The following is an 18593-nucleotide window of genomic DNA, read 5'->3' as shown; positions in this document are numbered from 1 at the left end:
TCCTAACATGTTCCTCACATGCTCACAGAGTGAAGGCCAATTTATGCTTTTACGTCTTTTCTATTACGGACAGATAAGACCGCCCTATCCGTCGTGGAACGCCCTCTCCGAGCGCCTCGGACAGCTTTTCGTACACGTCTGATTTTTCTAACTGTCCGTCTTCATGTCGGAGAGCCCACGGACAGCTCTTGGCTGTGATTGGTCTGCGAACGACATCATTTCCCTACGACGTCATTTCCCTACGACGTCATTTCCGGACCTCAAACTTCCTGTTTACTTCCCTGTAGCATCAAACCCAACTATGATTCTACGATTAATGTGACGTGTGTGTTAAGCCAGCGGAGTTGTCCGGCTGACGGTGGCTCGTTAGAGCACTGAGGGCATGTGTGCACGGTCACATACGGTTATAACGAGCTTTCAAAACGGCGCTAGCAGGCTAGGCTAGCTAGCGGGCTAGCCACCATGCTAACTGCGGTGGTAACAGTGCAAGAACCCGCCGTCACGACTTTAATTCCACTTCTATCATGACACTGTTTCTACAATACAGTCAGGTTAGAAGCAAACACTGGATAGTAGTTAGTGTCGGGAGTCCTGCTGACTGTGTGTGGAAGCTGGGGGGGAGCTAGGTCCGTGTAGCTTCTAGCTACATGTAGCCTCAAGCAGATTCAAGCTGTGGAATCAGCAACACAGTTCGGAAACAAGACCGGGGAACCGCTGCGCTAAGAAACGATAACATCAGCATTTTGACCCGCTGGGTGTCACTTTATTTAGTTCTGTTAGTTGCCATGGTTCAGTGTGTGGGACGCAAGCTAACATGTCAACAGAGACACGTGGACTTCTTCTTCCCAAATGGGGTAGGCTGCTCTACAGGCTCCGCCCCTGATGCTCTACAGGCTCCGCCCCTCACCTGGATGTTCCCACATGTTCCTGTTTGAACGAGTCGCACAACCTGCTGCTGCTTCACAAACACCAACTACACAACACGTCCACATAGATCATGTGTGAGAACATCGTCTCTGTCGTCGAGTCCAAAAAAGGAAACTGGTCAGTAAACACAAAGAGGAGTGTGTGTGTGTGTTTATGTGTGTGTGAGTGTGTGTGTGTGTTTCTGTGTGTGTGAGTGTGTGTGTCCCTCAGTATCTCCTTCTTTAGTTGTACAATATCCCCCCCCACCACCACCTTCATCCATTTACACTGACTCACACACGCTTGTACAGTTGGCTTAGTGAGGACATTCATTGACATGATGCATTCCCTGCCCCCCCCACCCTAATCCTAACCATCCAAACTAAATGTCTAAGTGGTCCTCACAAGGACAGCTGTACAAACACACACACTGACACACACGCACACTCCCTCTCTTCCTTGACTTTGACCGAAAATGGGAATCAGTCGGATCCTCAGACTCGGACTCTGATTGGTCGAGTGACGTCATCACAGGAGCCGCCGCCCAGCCAGCCCAGGAATGTGTGTGTGTCTTCCTGTAAATATATCTTTGTGAGGACCATTTGAAGCTGAGACTGGTCCTCACTTTGAACGTTTCCCGGTTTGAGTGTTCAGACCTTTAGGTTTTAGGGTCAATCAGAGAACGTGTGTGTGTGTGTTTGTGTCAGTGTGTGTGTGTGTGTGATGTCTAAATCACAAACTTCTGATTTTTGTAAAACTGTAAATAAACTGTAGATAAAGTGTATAACATTTGATAAAAGTACTCGGATACTTTAGTCAAATAAAAGTAATAGAGTTTTTACTGCACTGTAAAAAATATAGGTCTGTTACTTCAGAAAAAGTTTGATCAGGAAAAATAAAATATCAATTTAAATGAATTGCTACTGATTGATTATTTTCATTATAGATTTTAGTTTATCACATCTGGAAACATGCAACTGAATTAATCGATTGTCAAAGTGTTAATGAATCAATATTATACCAATTCATGTTTGTTTTATAGATGACGTCATATTTTTTATATATTATTAATATTTGTGTGTTATATGTTGTATGAACACATTTACACTTGACATGTTCGTGAGACTTTGCTGAGAAACATGTTTTAGTTTTTAACTCAAATTAAAACTGACCAATTATTAACATATTTATATTTATTTATATATATCGAATGAACCATAATAAATCAACAGTTCCTCCTTCTCTGCCTCTGTACCCGCGATGTTACCCTGCAGCTCCTCCTGCTGGAGGCCTGGTGTCAGTGCAGTGTTGCTGCAGTAAAACTCAGTGACCTGCAGGTGGCGCTGACTAATCAGTGATACAATTTTTTTTTGGATAAATTTGATCAAAATCGAAAAATCTTTGGTTTCCAAATAAAAACAATTTCACAGTTTTTACAAAAAATTGTATTTATATATATATGGTATAATAATAATAATAATTCTATTAATAATGATATTAATGATAATAAAACACGCAATAGACAGACAGACAGACAGAGTCACATGTGAGGATTTGTCTCTGGTTTTATTTTCTTTTGTTTCATAAAAGTGTCGTCACAATGTTTCAGGAATGTTCCGTTATGAAAACGTGTCTGAACAGAAGTTTCAAATATCTCCAGAGTTTAGATGATTAAAAACTCTCAAACATGTTTGAACAAATGTCTTCAAGTTTCCCGATTTTATCAAAATGTTTTCACTCACACACACACACACACACACACACACACACACACACACACAAACACACACACACACACACACACACACACACACACACACACACACACAAACACACACACACACACACAAATACACACACACACACACAAACACACACACACACACACAAACACACACACACACACAAACACACACACACACACACACACACACACAAACACACACACACACAAACACACACACACACACACTGACTCATCTGTGGGTTTTTCCTGCTAAATTTGATGACCAGTCGTTTCCTGTGTGACGTCACCTCAGTGAACACATGTTTCTACACACGCACACAAACACACTAACTGAACACACTTATTGCACACAATCGTTCCCTATAACATACATGATATATTGAATTGTAATGTTGTAAAAATCAGATTGAAACATTATTTTGGATTCTAAAATTGAATGATAAAAAACATTAAATATTACAAGGAGCTGGAAGAACCTTCATCATCATCATCATCATCATCATCATCATCATGACTGAAATAATCAGTGACCTCCGACTCAACTCTGATGAGAACAAGGCTTTGATTCTCATCCTCCTGGACCTGAGCTTTATACGATTTGACCACGACCATGTTATCGCTCGTTGATAAATAATAATAATAATAATAATAATAATAATAATAATAATAATAATAATAACATGATAGTGTACTTTGTGTCTTTCTCTGAGGTTGTTTCCATGATTATTATTCCCTAAGGGATTTTCCATGTAGAGTTTTTTATTCTTATCCAATAATTCTGGACGTGTTGAGTCAAGGTTTGATGAGTCATCAGGAAGCAGTGGCTGATGGGAGGATGTTTCTTCATTCAGAGTTCACGCCCTGAAACATTTTTCATCTTGAGTCTGTCCTAACGCTTGGTGATGTTCAGAAGAACATTAATATTCCTCTGAAGAACCTGTTATTAGATTGTTTCAGAGTGGATCAGTTACATTTTTATGTTATCAAATGATTTTTTTATTCTTCAAATGACGTCAGTTTAAAAAACATTCATCCAGGAAGCATTTTAATAACATTATTTTAAACATTTTCAAAATATTAAAATGGTCAAAATTCATAACATGTAGATTATTTACTATAACAAAGCACTGTGGTCTGTAAAGTAACTAAATAACTACAGTAATCAAATGCAAGTAGTGGATTTTAGGTAGAATCCCTCTGAAAGTTGTTTAGAGTTGTATTCGAGTAGAGTAGATGTAATCTGTTACTTCAGACTTTCAATAAAAATATGAAAATTAATTAATATCTCATTTAGAATCTGCCGATCAACATTGGAATTTCATCATGTCGTCATTTTAGAGTTAAAGATTCAGTTTGTAAGATTTAGGGGAACGGATTTATTGGCAGAAATTAAATAATAATCCTCAATAATCCTAGTGTTGTTTCACTAGTGTGTTTCACCTTAATTGTACAAATTGTTGTTTTATTTAACCTAGAATGAGCCTTTATAAATAAATACTTAATATTTACATGATTTATATACTTTGAAAAACATGGTGGCCTCCGTAGAGAGGACCTGCTCCTGCTGTAGAAATAAAGTCTTTAACTTTACAGTAGCCCAGACTGGACAAACTAAATATCTTTTGAGTTTTCATGAACACTGAAGCTGCCACGGGTTCTCCTTCACGTTTGAGTGAAGTTTAGAACAAAATCATTCAAGTTTCTTTTTGTTAATAAACTTTATTCTGATCACTTCACAAAAACAGTTTTCACATTTTACTTCCCCCCAAAACTTTTTTCACATCAAAATTCGAACCTTCGTGTGTTAAAAACATAATAAATATTCAAATCAATAAATATTTTTATAAAAACTAAGAATCTCAGTCAAAACATAAAATACATTTGTTCAACATGAACTATTATCTGTCACATACAAAATATTATTAAAGAATTCACATTAAAAGTTTGGAAGTTCAAAAACAGAGACTTCAGATTCTGTTTTTAAACATTGATAAAAAAAACTTCAGGTCAAGGCGTTGACCCACGTCTTCCTCAGTTCATCTTCATCAGTTCATCTTCATCAGTTCATCTTCCTCAGTTCATCTTCCTTAGTTCATCTTCATCAGTTCATCTTCCTCAGTTCATCTTCCTCAGTTCATCTTCCTCAGTTCATCTTCCTCAGTTCATCTTCATCAGTTCATCTTCCTCAGTTCATCTTCCTCAGTTCATCTTCCTCAGTTCATCTTCCTCAGTTCATCTTCCTTAGTTCATCTTCCTCAGTTCATCTTCCTCAGTTCATCTTCCTCAGTTCATCTTCCTCAGTTCATCTTCCTCAGGCGTGCGTCAGTCTCCCGTGCACAGCGTCCCTGCCAGACGATCCCAGTGGGTGAAGTAGGGGGCGTAGTTGCACTGGGATTTGAGGTGGTGGAGGTCGTGGTGGCGAGCGCCGCCGTACAGCCCCAGCGGCACCAGGCGGTGCGTGGCCCAGGGCAGGTCGTAGCCGCAGTGGTCCTCCACCGACAGCCACATGTTCACCAGGAAGAACACCAGCTCGGTGAGCGGGTGGCAGCCCAGCAGCGCCGGCGTGGCAGCGGCGAAGACGCCGAGACTCAGAGTCTCCCAGGCGCCGGAGAACTCTGCGGTGAGGGCCGAAGTGGAGCTGAAGGTGTGGTGCACCTGGAGAAAACACGTGAGGAAATAGTTTAAATAGGGATTTATTACATTTGAATTCTTATCAATCAGGAATGAAACATTAACGGATAAAATGACGCCACCGTGTGGTCGGTCGGGAGAGTGCAAGTGACGGGTACGCACCTTGTGGAAGTTGCGGTACAACCAGGTGACCTTGTGATGCAGCAGGTGCCACGTGAAGCTCTGGAAGTCGAAGAGCAGCAGACAGACAAACACCTGAGCCACCAGCCGGAGGAAGGGCGGGGCCTCCTCGGGCAGTGGGAGGGGCCTCAGGTATGAGTGCAGCACGGTGAGCGGCAAAATAAAAACCAGGTGGTTATAGAGCGTGAGCGCCAAGCAGCTCCGCGCTGAGGCCCAGCTGACCGGGCTCTCCGGCTGCAGCTTGTAGCTGCGCACCAGGGCCCAGCGGGGGGACAACAGGTCCAGCAGCAGGAAGGGAAGACAGAAAGACAGGTAGACGGACAGAGAGAAGAGGGCGGGGAAGACAGGTGAGTGCAGGATGGAGGCGTGTCCCCGGAGGACAGACCACAGCGGCTGCAGCAGCATCATCTCCTCTGGTTCAGACTGAGCTGGACACGCCTGACTGGCTTTATATCAGCCCAGCCACGCCCACTCTGTCCGCCCACCACATCCTGACCACGCCCCCACAACCATATATGGACTCTCCCTGCTCCGACAGGAAACTACATCGCAGAAGCTCAGGTTGTTTCAGAGCTGATTCAAACTCAACAGTGACACCTGCTGGTTAACACACATCCCAGCAGCTGGAGCATCGCAAAGCATCTGTTACACACACATATACCTAAATATATGTGTATATATAATATAATACATATATATATATATATATACACACATAAATGTATGTGTATATTCAGCCTCTCTTCTTCACTTCATAATAATAATAGTTATTAATGTCTCAACACAAACATTTATCGGATGCACAAACGATGGACAACATGTCTCCACTTCCTGTCCAACAAGCAGGAAGTGGAGACACCTGATCACACCACACTCAGTTTCTGTTCGGTAATAAAAACAAAACATTTTTATATGTGGAAATATTTTATTGTACAAATGAATCTTTTCATTTCATTCAACAAACTCATTCCAACAGTTGTGTTTACACTGTCACCAGATGTTTCTCTCACATTTCTCTTACAAAGCATTATGGGATGTTGAGTTCCTGACCAGTCCCTACTCTGGTTCCTCATTAGGTTCAGACTGGTTTCTGTTCTGGATCCCTCTGTGTCTCTGAACTCACTATTTATATGTTTTAAGGAAATCAACGTCCTGCTGTGTGTGTGTGTGTGTGTGTGTGTGTGTGTGTGTGTGTGTGTGTGTGTGTGTGTGTGTCAGTGTTGGCTCGGTGTTTGTGTTGCAGTGAAGTCCAGCTGCGTCTCCTCGCTAACGTTCAGAGCGTCATCGACTCGTCTCTGCAGCTCGGCGTCCAGCAGCGTGGCTCCGTGTGTGAATCGATCCTGATGAATGAAACTGAATCAGTACACGTTTGGTTGTGAACAGCAGCTTAAAGGTGAGATGGTTTTCTTTACCTTCTTCTTGGTGCGGGGCGGAGCTACCGGGGGGTTGAAGGTCATGTCTTTGACGTTGTAATCTTCAAACAGCTCGACCGGAGACCTGGACAGGAAGTCAACACATACACATGAATTTTAAATTTAAAGGAGCCTTACAGAGTTTTTAAAGGCTTCATGATTGTGGTGTGAGTGTGTGAATAAGAGACACACAGCATCAAATCAAACGCTCCTGTTCGACAAAGATCAACACAACAGATCCAGCTGAACTTAACTAACTTAACTAATATTCACAATAAGACTAACTGGTTCCATGACGCTGGTTATCAACTCGTTAGGTTAACTCAGGTTTTCCAGCTCTGAGCGTGTGTGCACATGAAAGGGGCGGAGTTAACTGCATATGACCAATCAGAGACAAGGACAGTTTGACTGACAGCAGAGCTGAGGGTCAAACTGTTGTATAATAAAAATCAGAAGAGAACAAACATCCAGAATAAAATAAACAGTTACAGTTGGTAAAACATCTGGGATTGTGTCAGTGTGTAACTTACAGCGCCCCCTGGTGGCCAGGTTATAATAACATGTGTGAACGAGATAAATCGGAACCTGCTTTACTAACAAGACGTTTGGAAGCGAAGAAGCTTCTCGATGAGAAACGCTTGAATCCCAGGACCTCGCCTATTTAATAATAAAATGACACAGGAGAAAGCTACTTAAAGGACTAAAGTATTAAACTATGTGTGGCTCTCCTCCACTAACACACACAATAAACCTGAAGTTAACCTGATAACCATAAATCCTGCTTCACAGTGCCGGGCCGTGTTGCGTCAGCTGGTCGTACCTGCGGCTCAGCTCCATGCCGAGCGCCGCCGAGCCGTCGCTGGGAGCGCCGCGGCTGAGGTGGGCGGCAAACTGTCGCACAACTGGATGGTAATGTCTCTGTGAACACACACAGACACAATGAGATTAATCTGCATATGCAATGCGTACACGTAGTGTGCGTATTTGTGTGTGTGTGTGTGTGTGTACCTGCAGTGTGTGCAGCTCCCACAGTGCAGTGTTTTGTGCGTTGCAGTGTTCAGGTTCATCGAGCTCCGGCAGATAGAAGCCGCTGCCCTGAACCTCGTTATCTAACAGGAAGTCACACTTCGGAAAAGACTGACACACACACACACACACAGGTAATAAATCACAATTTGTTCAGACAGTAAAGTTCTTTATGTTTTAATTTGATGAACAATAGTCAATGTTTCTCTCTTTCACATACACATACGTTTGTACAGCTATCTTAGTGAGGACACTCACTGGCATAATGCATTCCCGAACCCCCCCACCCTAACCATCCAAACTAAATGCCTTACCCTAACCTAACCCTAAAACCAAGTCTTAACCCCCAAACAGTCCATTAAAGGGGGGGGGGCAAAATCAAAAAGTGAGGACCGGCCACAAGGTCCTCACTTTGTAGGCTGTAGACTCAAACTGGTCCTCACAAAGATAGCTGTACAAGGACACACACACTCACGTACACACACACACACACACACACACGTACACACACACACTCACGTACACACACACACACACACACTCACGTGCATGGTGGCTCTGTTGGCGGCGAGCAGGCCCACGCTGGCGTTGGGCAGTACGTGGAGACTGAGCGTGCTCAGTCTTTTGATGAACGCCATCGCCCTCTGCAGGGTGACCTGCTTCCTGCGGCGGATCAACAAGGTGTCCAGACAACGCAGCAGGATGATGATGTCATCATTAGGCGCCCCTGGGTCAGACGGAGCAGTTTCATGTTGAACGATTTTCACACGTTTACGCTTTCAAAGAGCGATGAGCTCAGAGAATGTTCTGGTTCTCGTGAACAATATATTAATATAATAATTACTAGCTCCGTGAACTGGAAGGTTATGATTTAAATGTTCTCTTAGGTTTGTATTGTATTAGGATAGTGTGTGTGTGTGTGTGTGTCTGTGTGTGTGTGTGTGTCTGCTCATCACTTTCTCAATGTGTTTAAATACATGTCTCAAACTCTATAGTCACACTTCTTGTTGCCACTCTTCTTCAACTAATCAACAAACTGCCTTTTAACATTAACGTTGTGTTTTATCTCTGCTTCACTGTCTGTGTGTGTGTGTGTGTGTCTGTGTGTGTGTGTCTGTGTGTGTGTGTGTGTGTGTGGGGGGGTCTGTGTGTGGGGGGGGTCTGTGTGTGAGTGTAAACTCCGCCCCAGGACATGACATCACCGCTGTGAACTGACCTGCGTGCAGCCGCGGCAGCATCCTGTAGAGCTGAGCGTAGAAGGTGAGAGGGTCGATGTTCAGGACGTCACCTGATACAAACACGTCACAAGGTCAGGGACCTTTGACCTCCTGTCACAGGATGTCCATATATCTTTTTCAAAATAAAAGTCTGACCTTGTCCTGACAGGATGGTGAAGACGGTCTGGATGCAGTGAAGACTCTCCCGATTGGTGCGATTCTGCAGAGATGACATCATCAATCACTTATTGATCCATTGGTTTGTGACACAGCTGTGTAACAGCTGATCAGTAAGGGGCGGGGTCAAAGTGAATACTCACGCCTGATTGGATGAGGTCCTGCAGCACGTTGAGTAAGTCGTCAAAAAACTCCAAGTTGATCAGGTGAGCAAAACTGACAGGAAGTGACAACAGAGTCAGTGCTATTGCAGTACACATAGTGTGTGTGTGTGTGTGTGTGTGTCTGTGTGTGTCTGTGTGTGTGTCTGTGTGTGTGTGTCTGTGTGTGTGTCTCATACTTGGCCAGTCCCTCCAGTACAGCAGGAAGAAGAACAGACCCCTGAGCTTTCTTCAAAATCCTGAAGTAGATGAGGAAGACGATGTTCAGAGTCTCTGTGTGCTGAGGAAGAGGAGGAAGAGCAAGAGGTGGAGAAGTTAGAGGAGGAGATCACGTTGATGTTTCTCTCACTAATAAAGTTTTATATTGAAATTTTAACTTAGGCTCCGCCCACACAGACACATCATCACTATGGCAACGCCTGGCCAGCCTCTGAATCAGAGACTTGTGTAAACTGATTTGAAAACTCTGGTGTACGTTCTCTTCCTGATTGGTTCTCATCAGTCACATGACTCGACTAGCAGCAGTGAACACAAAGCGTCGCCAACACTTCCTGTCGGTAACACTTCCTGTCGGTAGCACTTCCTGTCGGTAACACTTCCTGTCGGTAACACCTCCTGTCGGTAACACCTCCTGTCGGTAACACCTCCTGTCGGTAACACCTCCTGTCGGTAACACCTCCTGTCGGTAACACCTCCTGTCGGTAACACCTCCTGTCGGTAGCACTTCCTGTCGGTAACCCTTCCTGTCGGTAGCACTTCCTGTCGGTAACACTTCCTGTCGGTAGCACCTCCTGTCGGTAGCACTTCCTGTCGGTAACACTTCCTGTCGGTAACACTTCCTGTCGGTAACACTTCCTGTCGGTAACACTTCCTGCCGGTAACACTTCCTGCCGGTAGCACTTCCTGCCGGTAGCACTTCCTGCCGGTAGCACTTCCTGTCGGTAACACTTCCTGTCGGTAACACTTCCTGTCGGTAACACTTCCTGTCGGTAACACTTCCTGTCGGTAACACCTCCTGTCGGTAACACCTCCTGTCGGTAACACTTCCTGTCGGTAGCACTTCCTGTCGGTAGCAATTCCTGTCGGTAACACTTCCTGTCGGTAACACCTCCTGTCGGTAACACCTCCTGTCGGTAACACCTCCTGTCGGTAACACCTCCTGTCGGTAACACCTCCTGTCGGTAGCACTTCCTGTCGGTAACCCTTCCTGTCGGTAACACTTCCTGTCGGTAACACCTCCTGTCTGTAACACTTCCTGTCTGTAACACTTCCTGTCGGTAACACCTCCTGTCGGTAACACCTCCTGTCGGTAACACCTCCTGTCGGTAACACCTCCTGTCGGTAACACCTCCTGTCGGTAACACCTCCTGTCGGTAACACCTCCTGTCGGTAACACCTCCTGTCGGTAGCACTTCCTGTCGGTAACCCTTCCTGTCGGTAGCACTTCCTGTCGGTAACACTTCCTGTCGGTAGCACCTCCTGTCGGTAGCACTTCCTGTCGGTAACACTTCCTGTCGGTAACACTTCCTGTCGGTAACACTTCCTGTCGGTAACACTTCCTGTCGGTAACACTTCCTGCCGGTAACACTTCCTGCCGGTAGCACTTCCTGCCGGTAGCACTTCCTGCCGGTAGCACTTCCTGTCGGTAGCACTTCCTGTCGGTAGCACTTCCTGTCGGTAACACTTCCTGTCGGTAACACTTCCTGTCGGTAACACTTCCTGTCGGTAACACCTCCTGTCGGTAACACCTCCTGTCGGTAACACTTCCTGTCGGTAGCACTTCCTGTCGGTAGCAATTCCTGTCGGTAACACTTCCTGTCGGTAACACCTCCTGTCGGTAACACTTCCTGTCGGTAACACTTCCTGTCGGTAACAGCTCCTGTCGGTAACAGCTCCTGTCGGTAACACTTCCTGTCGGTAACACTTCCTGTCGGTAACACTTCCTGTCGGTAACACTTCCTGTCGGTAACACCTCCTGTCGGTAACACTTCCTGTCGGTAACACTTCCTGTCGGTAACAGCTCCTGTCGGTAACAGCTCCTGTCGGTAACACTTCCTGTCGGTAACACTTCCTGTCGGTAACACTTCCTGTCGGTAACACCTCCTGTCGGTAACACTTCCTGTCGGTAACACTTCCTGTCGGTAACAGCTCCTGTCGGTAACAGCTCCTGTCGGTAACACTTCCTGTCGGTAACACTTCCTGTCTGTAACACTTCCTGTCGGTAACACTTCCTGTCGGTAACACTTCCTGTCGGTAACACTTCCTGTCTGTAACACTTCCTGTCGGTAACACTTCCTGTCGGTAACACTTCCTGTCGGTAACACTTCCTGTCGGTAACACTTCCTGTCGGTAACACTTCCTGTCGGTAACACCTCCTGTCGGTAACACTTCCTGTCGGTAACACTTCCTGTCGGTAACACTTCCTGTCGGTAACACTTCCTGTCGGTAACACTTCCTGTCGGTAACACTTCCTGTCTGTAACACTTCCTGTCGGTAACACTTCCTGTCGGTAACACTTCCTGTCGGTAACACTTCCTGTCGGTAACACTTCCTGTCGATAACACTTCCTGTCTGTAACACTTCCTGTCGGTAACACTTCCACCTCGTCGTCGCTCAGAGGAAAGAAATCGCTGCTCCGACTCTTCACCGTTCCTGTTACTAAGCAACCAACTGAAGAGGAGACAATCTACTTCCTGTTTACATCCCATGACCAGTGGAATGCGAGTGATCATGCGACATGAGGGCGGAGCCTCAGCTTTCTACTCACAAGCTTGATCTTGTTCTCTTTGCTCTCCGATGCTTCGACCTCCAGCAACTCCTTCTCCAGCTTCTCCTCAGCCTTCTTCCACTGCACACACAGACACACACACACACACACACACACAGACACACACACAGACACACACAGTGAACAAGTGGGACATTAACAAACACGTTGTCGATGTGTAATAACATGTTTATAAACTAATCACTAATATTGATTAACGCTTGAATGTGATTATTATCATCAGTTGATGAACAAACCTTTCTCTTCATCCTGGACAGACTCTTCTTCTCTTTATTGTTCATGAATTTTTTCTTTGGCGCAGTCTCCTCCACGTCCTTCTTCATCTGGACCTCCTGAATCCTCAGGCTGATCAGCGTCCGCAGCACCTGGGGGGGGGGGGTCGACATGTCAGTGTGAGGCAGCTGTCCCAAGCAGTGGACATGATGTTTGGGTGTGCTTGATTCGTTACCTCAGGTCTGATGTTGTAATTTAGACTCTTAACAAGTCCAGAGATGACTCTGACTGTCGCCAATGACGCCCCGCCCAGTTTGTCCTCGTGGAAGAGTTTCCTGAACGCATCACAACACATGGCTGACACCTGTAAACACAGAGACACCTGAACGCATCACAACACATGCCTGACACCTGTAAACACAGAGACACCTGAACGCATCACATGTCTGAACTCTGAACCTTTGCTGACAGTGTGGTGCAGTGGGCGGGGCCTCACCTGCTTGGCGGCGTCGTTCATCAGCGGCACCAGGACGACCACGATGTTGTTGTGGAAGTTGAAGTGCGGCAGAGCGAGCAGCAGCTCACACAGACAGCGGACCGCCACGTGGGCGAGACTCTGGTACGACTGAAGACTCACAACCTGCGAGCGCTTCTTCTTCTGCTGCTTCCAGTCTGACACACAACACACAGCAGTGAGTGTGTGTGTATCAGTGTGTAGTGGGAAGTTGTGTGCAGTGTTGTGTGTAAGGGAAGGCCGAGTTCATCCTCTGTGTTTTTATCTTATATAATGTTATAAATGTAATGATCTGCCTCCAGAATCTACTGTAGATAAAATGAACCTGCAAACTGACACATATTGAATTATAGTTCATTACATTATATAACATATTACTTTGTGGCATCGGATGCACCGACACATAACGTCCTGTAGGTGCTCAACTGGATTTCGGTCCGGGAGGAACCCGGGGGCCCCTCAGTGTGTAGTCGAGGTTGTGTGTCATTGCTGTGTGTTGTAGTGTGTTGTTATGTACCTTTGATGGTCTGTTCCAGGTCCTCCAGGTAAAACTTGTACTGACTCACTAAGCCTTCCTCAAACTCTCTGAGACGCTGAGTCTCCTTCTTCACCTGGACACACAAACATCAACAACATCATCACCTTCATCACCATCATCATCATCACCACCATCACCATCTTCACCATCAACACCATCTTCACCATCAACAACATCATCACCATCTTCACCATCACCATCACCATCTTCACCATCAACACCATCTTCACCATCAACAACATCATCACCTTCATCATCATCATCATCATCATCATCATCACCATCACCATCTTCACCATCATCATCACCATCTTCACCATCATCATCGTCACCATCTTCACCATCATCATCACCATCACCATCACCATCTTCACCAACACCATCAACATCTTCACCACCATCACCATCTTCACCATCATCATCACCATCTTCACCATCTTCACCATCTTCACCACCATCTTCACCATCATCATCACCATCATCATCCCCATCAACAACATCATCTCCACCATCATCACCATCACCATCATCATCACCATCACCACCATCATCACCATCACAAACCTTGACGCCCTTCTCCTCGGTGGTCAGGGGGCGGATCCTGTAGGTGGGGGCGATGTCTTTAAAGATCTCCATGAGAGAAACCATCACCAGCTTCCTGACCGTCACCGCCACGCAGGGGTCCGCCTCCATCAGCATCCCTCGCAGCTCCTTCAGCCTCTTGATCTGACCACACACACACACACACACACACGTTACTCTGCCTGTCTCTGTAGTCCAGCAGGTCCTGATCTGGATCCAGACTCACGTTACTGAACGGGTCGGAGATGACGGCTGACGCCATGTTTGCGATGAGCAGCTTCTTCTGGTTTATCTTCTGAGCTCTGAGTCGCTCCATCTGCTCCGCTGTCAGTTCTTCAACACTCTCTGGCTCCCCCTCTAGGCAGAAGGATGCATAACAAGCACATCAGGACACCAGCTTGTGACTTCTGGTCTGGTGTGTGTTTCTTTGTGTGTTTTCACTCGTACCGTTCTCTGGCTCCTCTTGTTCTTCAGCTGCTTTCTCTTCCTCTTCCTCCTGATGTTTGATGACTTCAAAAACAAAACACAAGTGATATTAAAACCATCCCTGGTCAGTCCCTGGTCCCTGGTCAGTCCCTGGTCAGTCCCTGGTCAGTCCCTGGTCCCTGGTCAGTGCCTGGTCAGCCCCTGGTCAGTCCCTGGTCAGTCCATGGTCCCTGGTCCGCCCCTGGTCCCTGGTCAGCCCCTGGTCCCTGGTCAGTGCCTGGTCAGTCCCTGGTCCCTGGTCAGTCCCTGGTCAGTCCCTGGTCAGTCCCTGGTCAGCCCCTGGTCAGCCCCTGGTCAGTCCCTGGTCCCTGGTCAGTGCCTGGTCAGTCCCTGGTCCCTGGTCAGTCCCTGGTCAGTCCCTGGTCAGTCCCTGGCCCCTGGTCAGTGCCTGGTCAGTCCCTGGTCCCTGGTCAGTGCCTGGTCAGTCCCTGGTCCCTGGTCAGTGCCTGGTCAGTCCCTGGTCAGTCCCTGGTCAGTGCCTGGTCCCTGGTCAGTGCCTGGTCCCTGGTCAGTCCCTGGTCAGTCCCTGGCCCGCCCCTGGTCCGCCCCTGGTCAGCCCCTGGTCAGTCCCTGGTCCCTGCCTGGTCCCTGGTCAGCCCCTGGTCAGTCCCTGGTCAGTCCCTGGTCAGCCCCTGGTCAGTCCCTGGTCAGTCCCTGGTCCGCCCCTGGTCTGTCCCTGGTCCGTCCCTGGTCCGCCCCTGGTCCCTGGTCAGTCCCTGGTCAGTCCCTGGTCCGCCCCTGGTCCCTGGTCAGCCCCTGGTCAGTCCCTGGTCCGCCCCTGGTCAGTCCCTGGTCCGCCCCTGGTCCGCCCCTGGCCCGCCCCTGGCCCGCCCCTGGTCCGCCCCTGGTCTGTCCCTGGTCAGTCCCTGGTCCGCCCCTGGTCCCTGGTCAGCCCCTGGTCAGTCCCTGGCCCGCCCCTGGTCTGTCCCTGGTCTGTCCCTGGTCAGTCCCTGGTCAGTCCCTGGTCCCTGGTCAGTCCCTGGCCCGCCCCTGGTCCGCCCCTGGTCAGCCCCTGGTCAGTCCCTGGTCAGTCCCTGGTCCGCCCCTGGTCCCTGGTCAGCCCCTGGTCAGTCCCTGGTCCGCCCCTGGTCCGCCCCTGGTCCCTGGTCAGCCCCTGGTCAGTCCCTGGTCAGTCCCTGGTCAGTCCCTGGTCAGCCCCTGGTCAGCTCCTGGTCCCTGCCTGGTCAGCCCCTGGTCAGCCCCTGGTCAGCCCCTGGTCAGTCCCTGGTCCCTGGTCCGCCCCTGGTCCGCCCCTGGTCAGCCCCTGGTCAGTCCCTGGTCAGTCCCTGGTCGGCCTCTGGTCCCTGGTCAGCCCCTGGTCAGCCCCTGGTCAGTCCCTGGTCCGCCCCTGGTCCGCCCCTGGTCAGCCCCTGGTCCGCCCCTGGTCCGCCCCTGGTCAGCCCCTGGTCAGTCCCTGGTCCGCCCCTGGTCCCTGGTCAGTCCCTGGTCAGCCCCTGGTCAGTCCCTGGTCAGTCCCTGGTCCGCCCCTGGTCAGCCCCTGGTCAGTCCCTGGCCCGCCCCTGGTCTGTCCCTGGTCAGTCCCTGGTCCGCCCCTGGTCAGTCCCTGGTCCGCCCCTGGTCCCTGGTCAGTCCCTAGTCCCTGGTCAGTCCCTGGTCAGTCCCTGGTCCGCCCCTGGTCCCTGGTCAGTCTCTGGTCAGTCCCTGGTCCCTGGTCAGTCCCTGGTCCCTGGTCAGTCCCTGGTCAGTGCCTGGTCAGTGCCTGGTCAGTCCCTGGTCCCTGGTCCACCCCTGGTCAGTCCCTGGTCCGCCCCTGGTCAGCCCCTGGTCAGTCCCTGGTCAGTCCCTGGTCAGTCCCTGGTCAGTCCCTGGTCAGTCCATGGTCAGTCCCTGGTCAGTCCCTGGTCAGTCCCTAGTCCCTGGTCAGTCCCTGGTCAGTCCCTGGTCAGTCCCTGGTCAGTCCCTAGTCCCTGGTCAGTCCCTGGTCAGTCCCTGGCCTGCCCCTGGTCAGCCCCTGGTCAGTCCCTGGTCAGTCCCTGGTCAGTCCATGGTCAGTCAGTCCCTGGTCAGTCCCTGGCCCGCCCCTGGTCAGCCCCTGGTCCGCCCCTGGTCAGCCCCTGGTCCCTGGTCAGAAGTCGTACCTCTCTCTACACTCTGGGGAATGACTCCCGTCTTGTCTTTGATTGGCAGCAGGTGGATGATCTCCTTCTCCTCCGTCCTCACCATCTTCCTCGGAACCTTCTCGTAGCTGTGGACGACCTCCGAGCTCCTCTTCTTCCCGCCGTGCACCGGCCCGCTGGGACGCGCCGCCGCCAGAAACAAACACCGCTCTGTCACCATTTTGTTATTCATCACGACTGAAAGACGACTGTGTGTGTGTTTGTCGTTACCATGACGACAGGTCTCTGGTGATGAAGGACGCCTGTCGAGCCATGGCGGTCATCTGCTGCAGGTCGTCGTCCTCCATCATGTCGGTGGGCAGAGTCTCCAGAAACTCCTCCTCATCCTCCTCTTCCTCTGTATGAGACACAAAGCAGACATCAGGTCCCGCCCCCCTGGGGAAAAAAAACAAACTCTCAACCAATCAGAGAGTGGCCCATCGTTCACATCCTCCTCTCACCTGGCCTCTTCCTGTACGTCTCCAGTGGGCGGGGCATCCTCGTGGCGGCATCCTTCACCGCCTGTCGCAGCTTCTTCTGCTCTTTACGCTGCTTTTTGGCGACGTTCTGTTGCTTCAGCTGTCGGTTCTTCAGTTTGTTCTCCAGCTTCACATCGCTCGTCTTCAGCAGGCGGCGGAAGGACGGACGGCGCTTCTTTGAGCGAAGCTGCGGGGGGGGGACAAGGGTTAGAATAAAATAGGTGAAGTCAAATTGAACAGGAAGGAAGAGTTCAGAGAATTAATTCCGTCCAAATACAGATCTGATATCTGTTTTACTCTTTTTGAGTTCATCAGGGATTAATAGACTTAGACTGGAAGAGAAACCACTGAAAGTTACTGAGCCCCCCCGACCCGGAGGAGACTACATATCCCATCAGGCCTGGGAACACCATGTGATCAACCAGGAAGAGCTGAAACCTGTGACTGGAAAACTGGACTTGGCTGGCTACCATGGCAACCTGAGCACATATGAACAGAGGATGACCCCCAGTACCATCCAGTCTGTTTATATATCCATCCATCTATATAAATATATAACTAAACGGATAGATAGATGGATAGATAAATAGATAGATTGATAGATGGATAACTAGATGAGATAGATAGATAGATAGAAACTGATAGAAATATAGATAGATGGATAAAAGATAAATAAATAACAAGACGTATAGATAACTAAACGGATAGATGGATTACTAGATTAGATAGATAGAAAGATGGATAGATAGAAAGATAAATAGATGGAAAGAGATAGAAAGATAAACAGATAGGAGATAGACAGATGATACCTAGATGAGATAGATAGAAAGAAAGAGAGATAGTAGAAAGATGGATAAATAGATAGATTAGACGGACAGTATCAAATTGTTCATAAACTGTCTATTAAACGGTGAGAACTCACCGGAGCCATGACGTCAGCGGCTTACGGCCTCAGCGCTCTTCTTCTCCCCGGGTTCCGGTCACTTCTCCCCGGGTTCCGGTCACTTCTCCCCGGCAGCAGCAGGACAAACACCGGAGAGTTGAACAGAGAAAGTCCGGTCTGGTGCCTCACGTGTGTTGATGTGAGAACCGGGTTCACAGCGACGACCCGGAAGCAATCAACCAAAGACTCGCAGTGACCACAACAGCGCCCCCAGTGGCGGGAAGACAGAACAACAGAAAGACAAGACTAACTAAATGTGCTGTGAAGAAATTACACAAATAATATAAATATAAAACTATATATTATCATTAAATATACACCAGTAAATATCCAGCGAGAAACAAACATTCAAACCTGGTTCATGTTTTAATCACAACAAGAAAATAGAGTAATCATTTAATTTTTTTGTTGTCAGGCTTCGAATAAATAAATGTAATGAACTGAAGAAAAGTCAATAGAATAATTCCAATTAACAT

General features: G+C 48.2%; 2 protein-coding genes across 3 annotated transcripts; both read right to left on the bottom strand.

The window, feature by feature from the left end:
* Positions 1 to 4366: 4366 nt before the first annotated feature.
* ch25h (cholesterol 25-hydroxylase) lies at positions 4367 to 5872 on the bottom strand. Its single transcript, XM_061095107.1, has 2 exons — positions 5447 to 5872; positions 4367 to 5308 (listed from the first exon to the last, which is right to left on the bottom strand). The coding sequence occupies exons 1-2, from the start codon at positions 5870 to 5872 to the stop codon at positions 4976 to 4978; spliced, it is 759 nt and encodes a 252-aa protein (XP_060951090.1). The 3' UTR covers positions 4367 to 4975.
* A 794-nt stretch (positions 5873 to 6666) lies between these two features.
* On the bottom strand, positions 6667 to 18255 carry noc3l (NOC3-like DNA replication regulator). 2 transcript variants are annotated; one of them, XM_061094768.1, is made up of 22 exons: positions 18097 to 18255; positions 17157 to 17361; positions 16927 to 17053; positions 16678 to 16832; positions 14540 to 14602; positions 14319 to 14449; positions 14075 to 14236; positions 13490 to 13583; positions 12955 to 13130; positions 12841 to 12869; positions 12694 to 12793; positions 12482 to 12610; positions 12225 to 12305; positions 9637 to 9737; positions 9440 to 9512; positions 9276 to 9339; positions 9119 to 9190; positions 8448 to 8629; positions 7885 to 8013; positions 7697 to 7794; positions 6877 to 6961; positions 6667 to 6804 (listed from the first exon to the last, which is right to left on the bottom strand). In XM_061094768.1, the coding sequence occupies exons 1-22, from the start codon at positions 18103 to 18105 to the stop codon at positions 6679 to 6681; spliced, it is 2391 nt and encodes a 796-aa protein (XP_060950751.1). In that variant the 5' UTR covers positions 18106 to 18255; the 3' UTR covers positions 6667 to 6678. The 2 variants fall into 2 exon arrangements, with proteins under 2 accessions (XP_060950751.1, XP_060950749.1); XM_061094766.1 differs by lacking the exon at positions 12841 to 12869 and having other exon boundaries at positions 12694 to 12822.
* Between the last annotated feature and the right edge of the window lie 338 nt (positions 18256 to 18593).

The sequence above is a fragment of the Limanda limanda genome, chromosome 21 (assembly GCF_963576545.1).
Source record: "Limanda limanda chromosome 21, fLimLim1.1, whole genome shotgun sequence".
NCBI lineage: Eukaryota > Metazoa > Chordata > Actinopteri > Pleuronectiformes > Pleuronectidae > Limanda > Limanda limanda.
The sequence above is the reverse complement of the archived record's forward strand: the minus strand, read 5'-3'. Positions and strand labels throughout refer to the sequence as shown.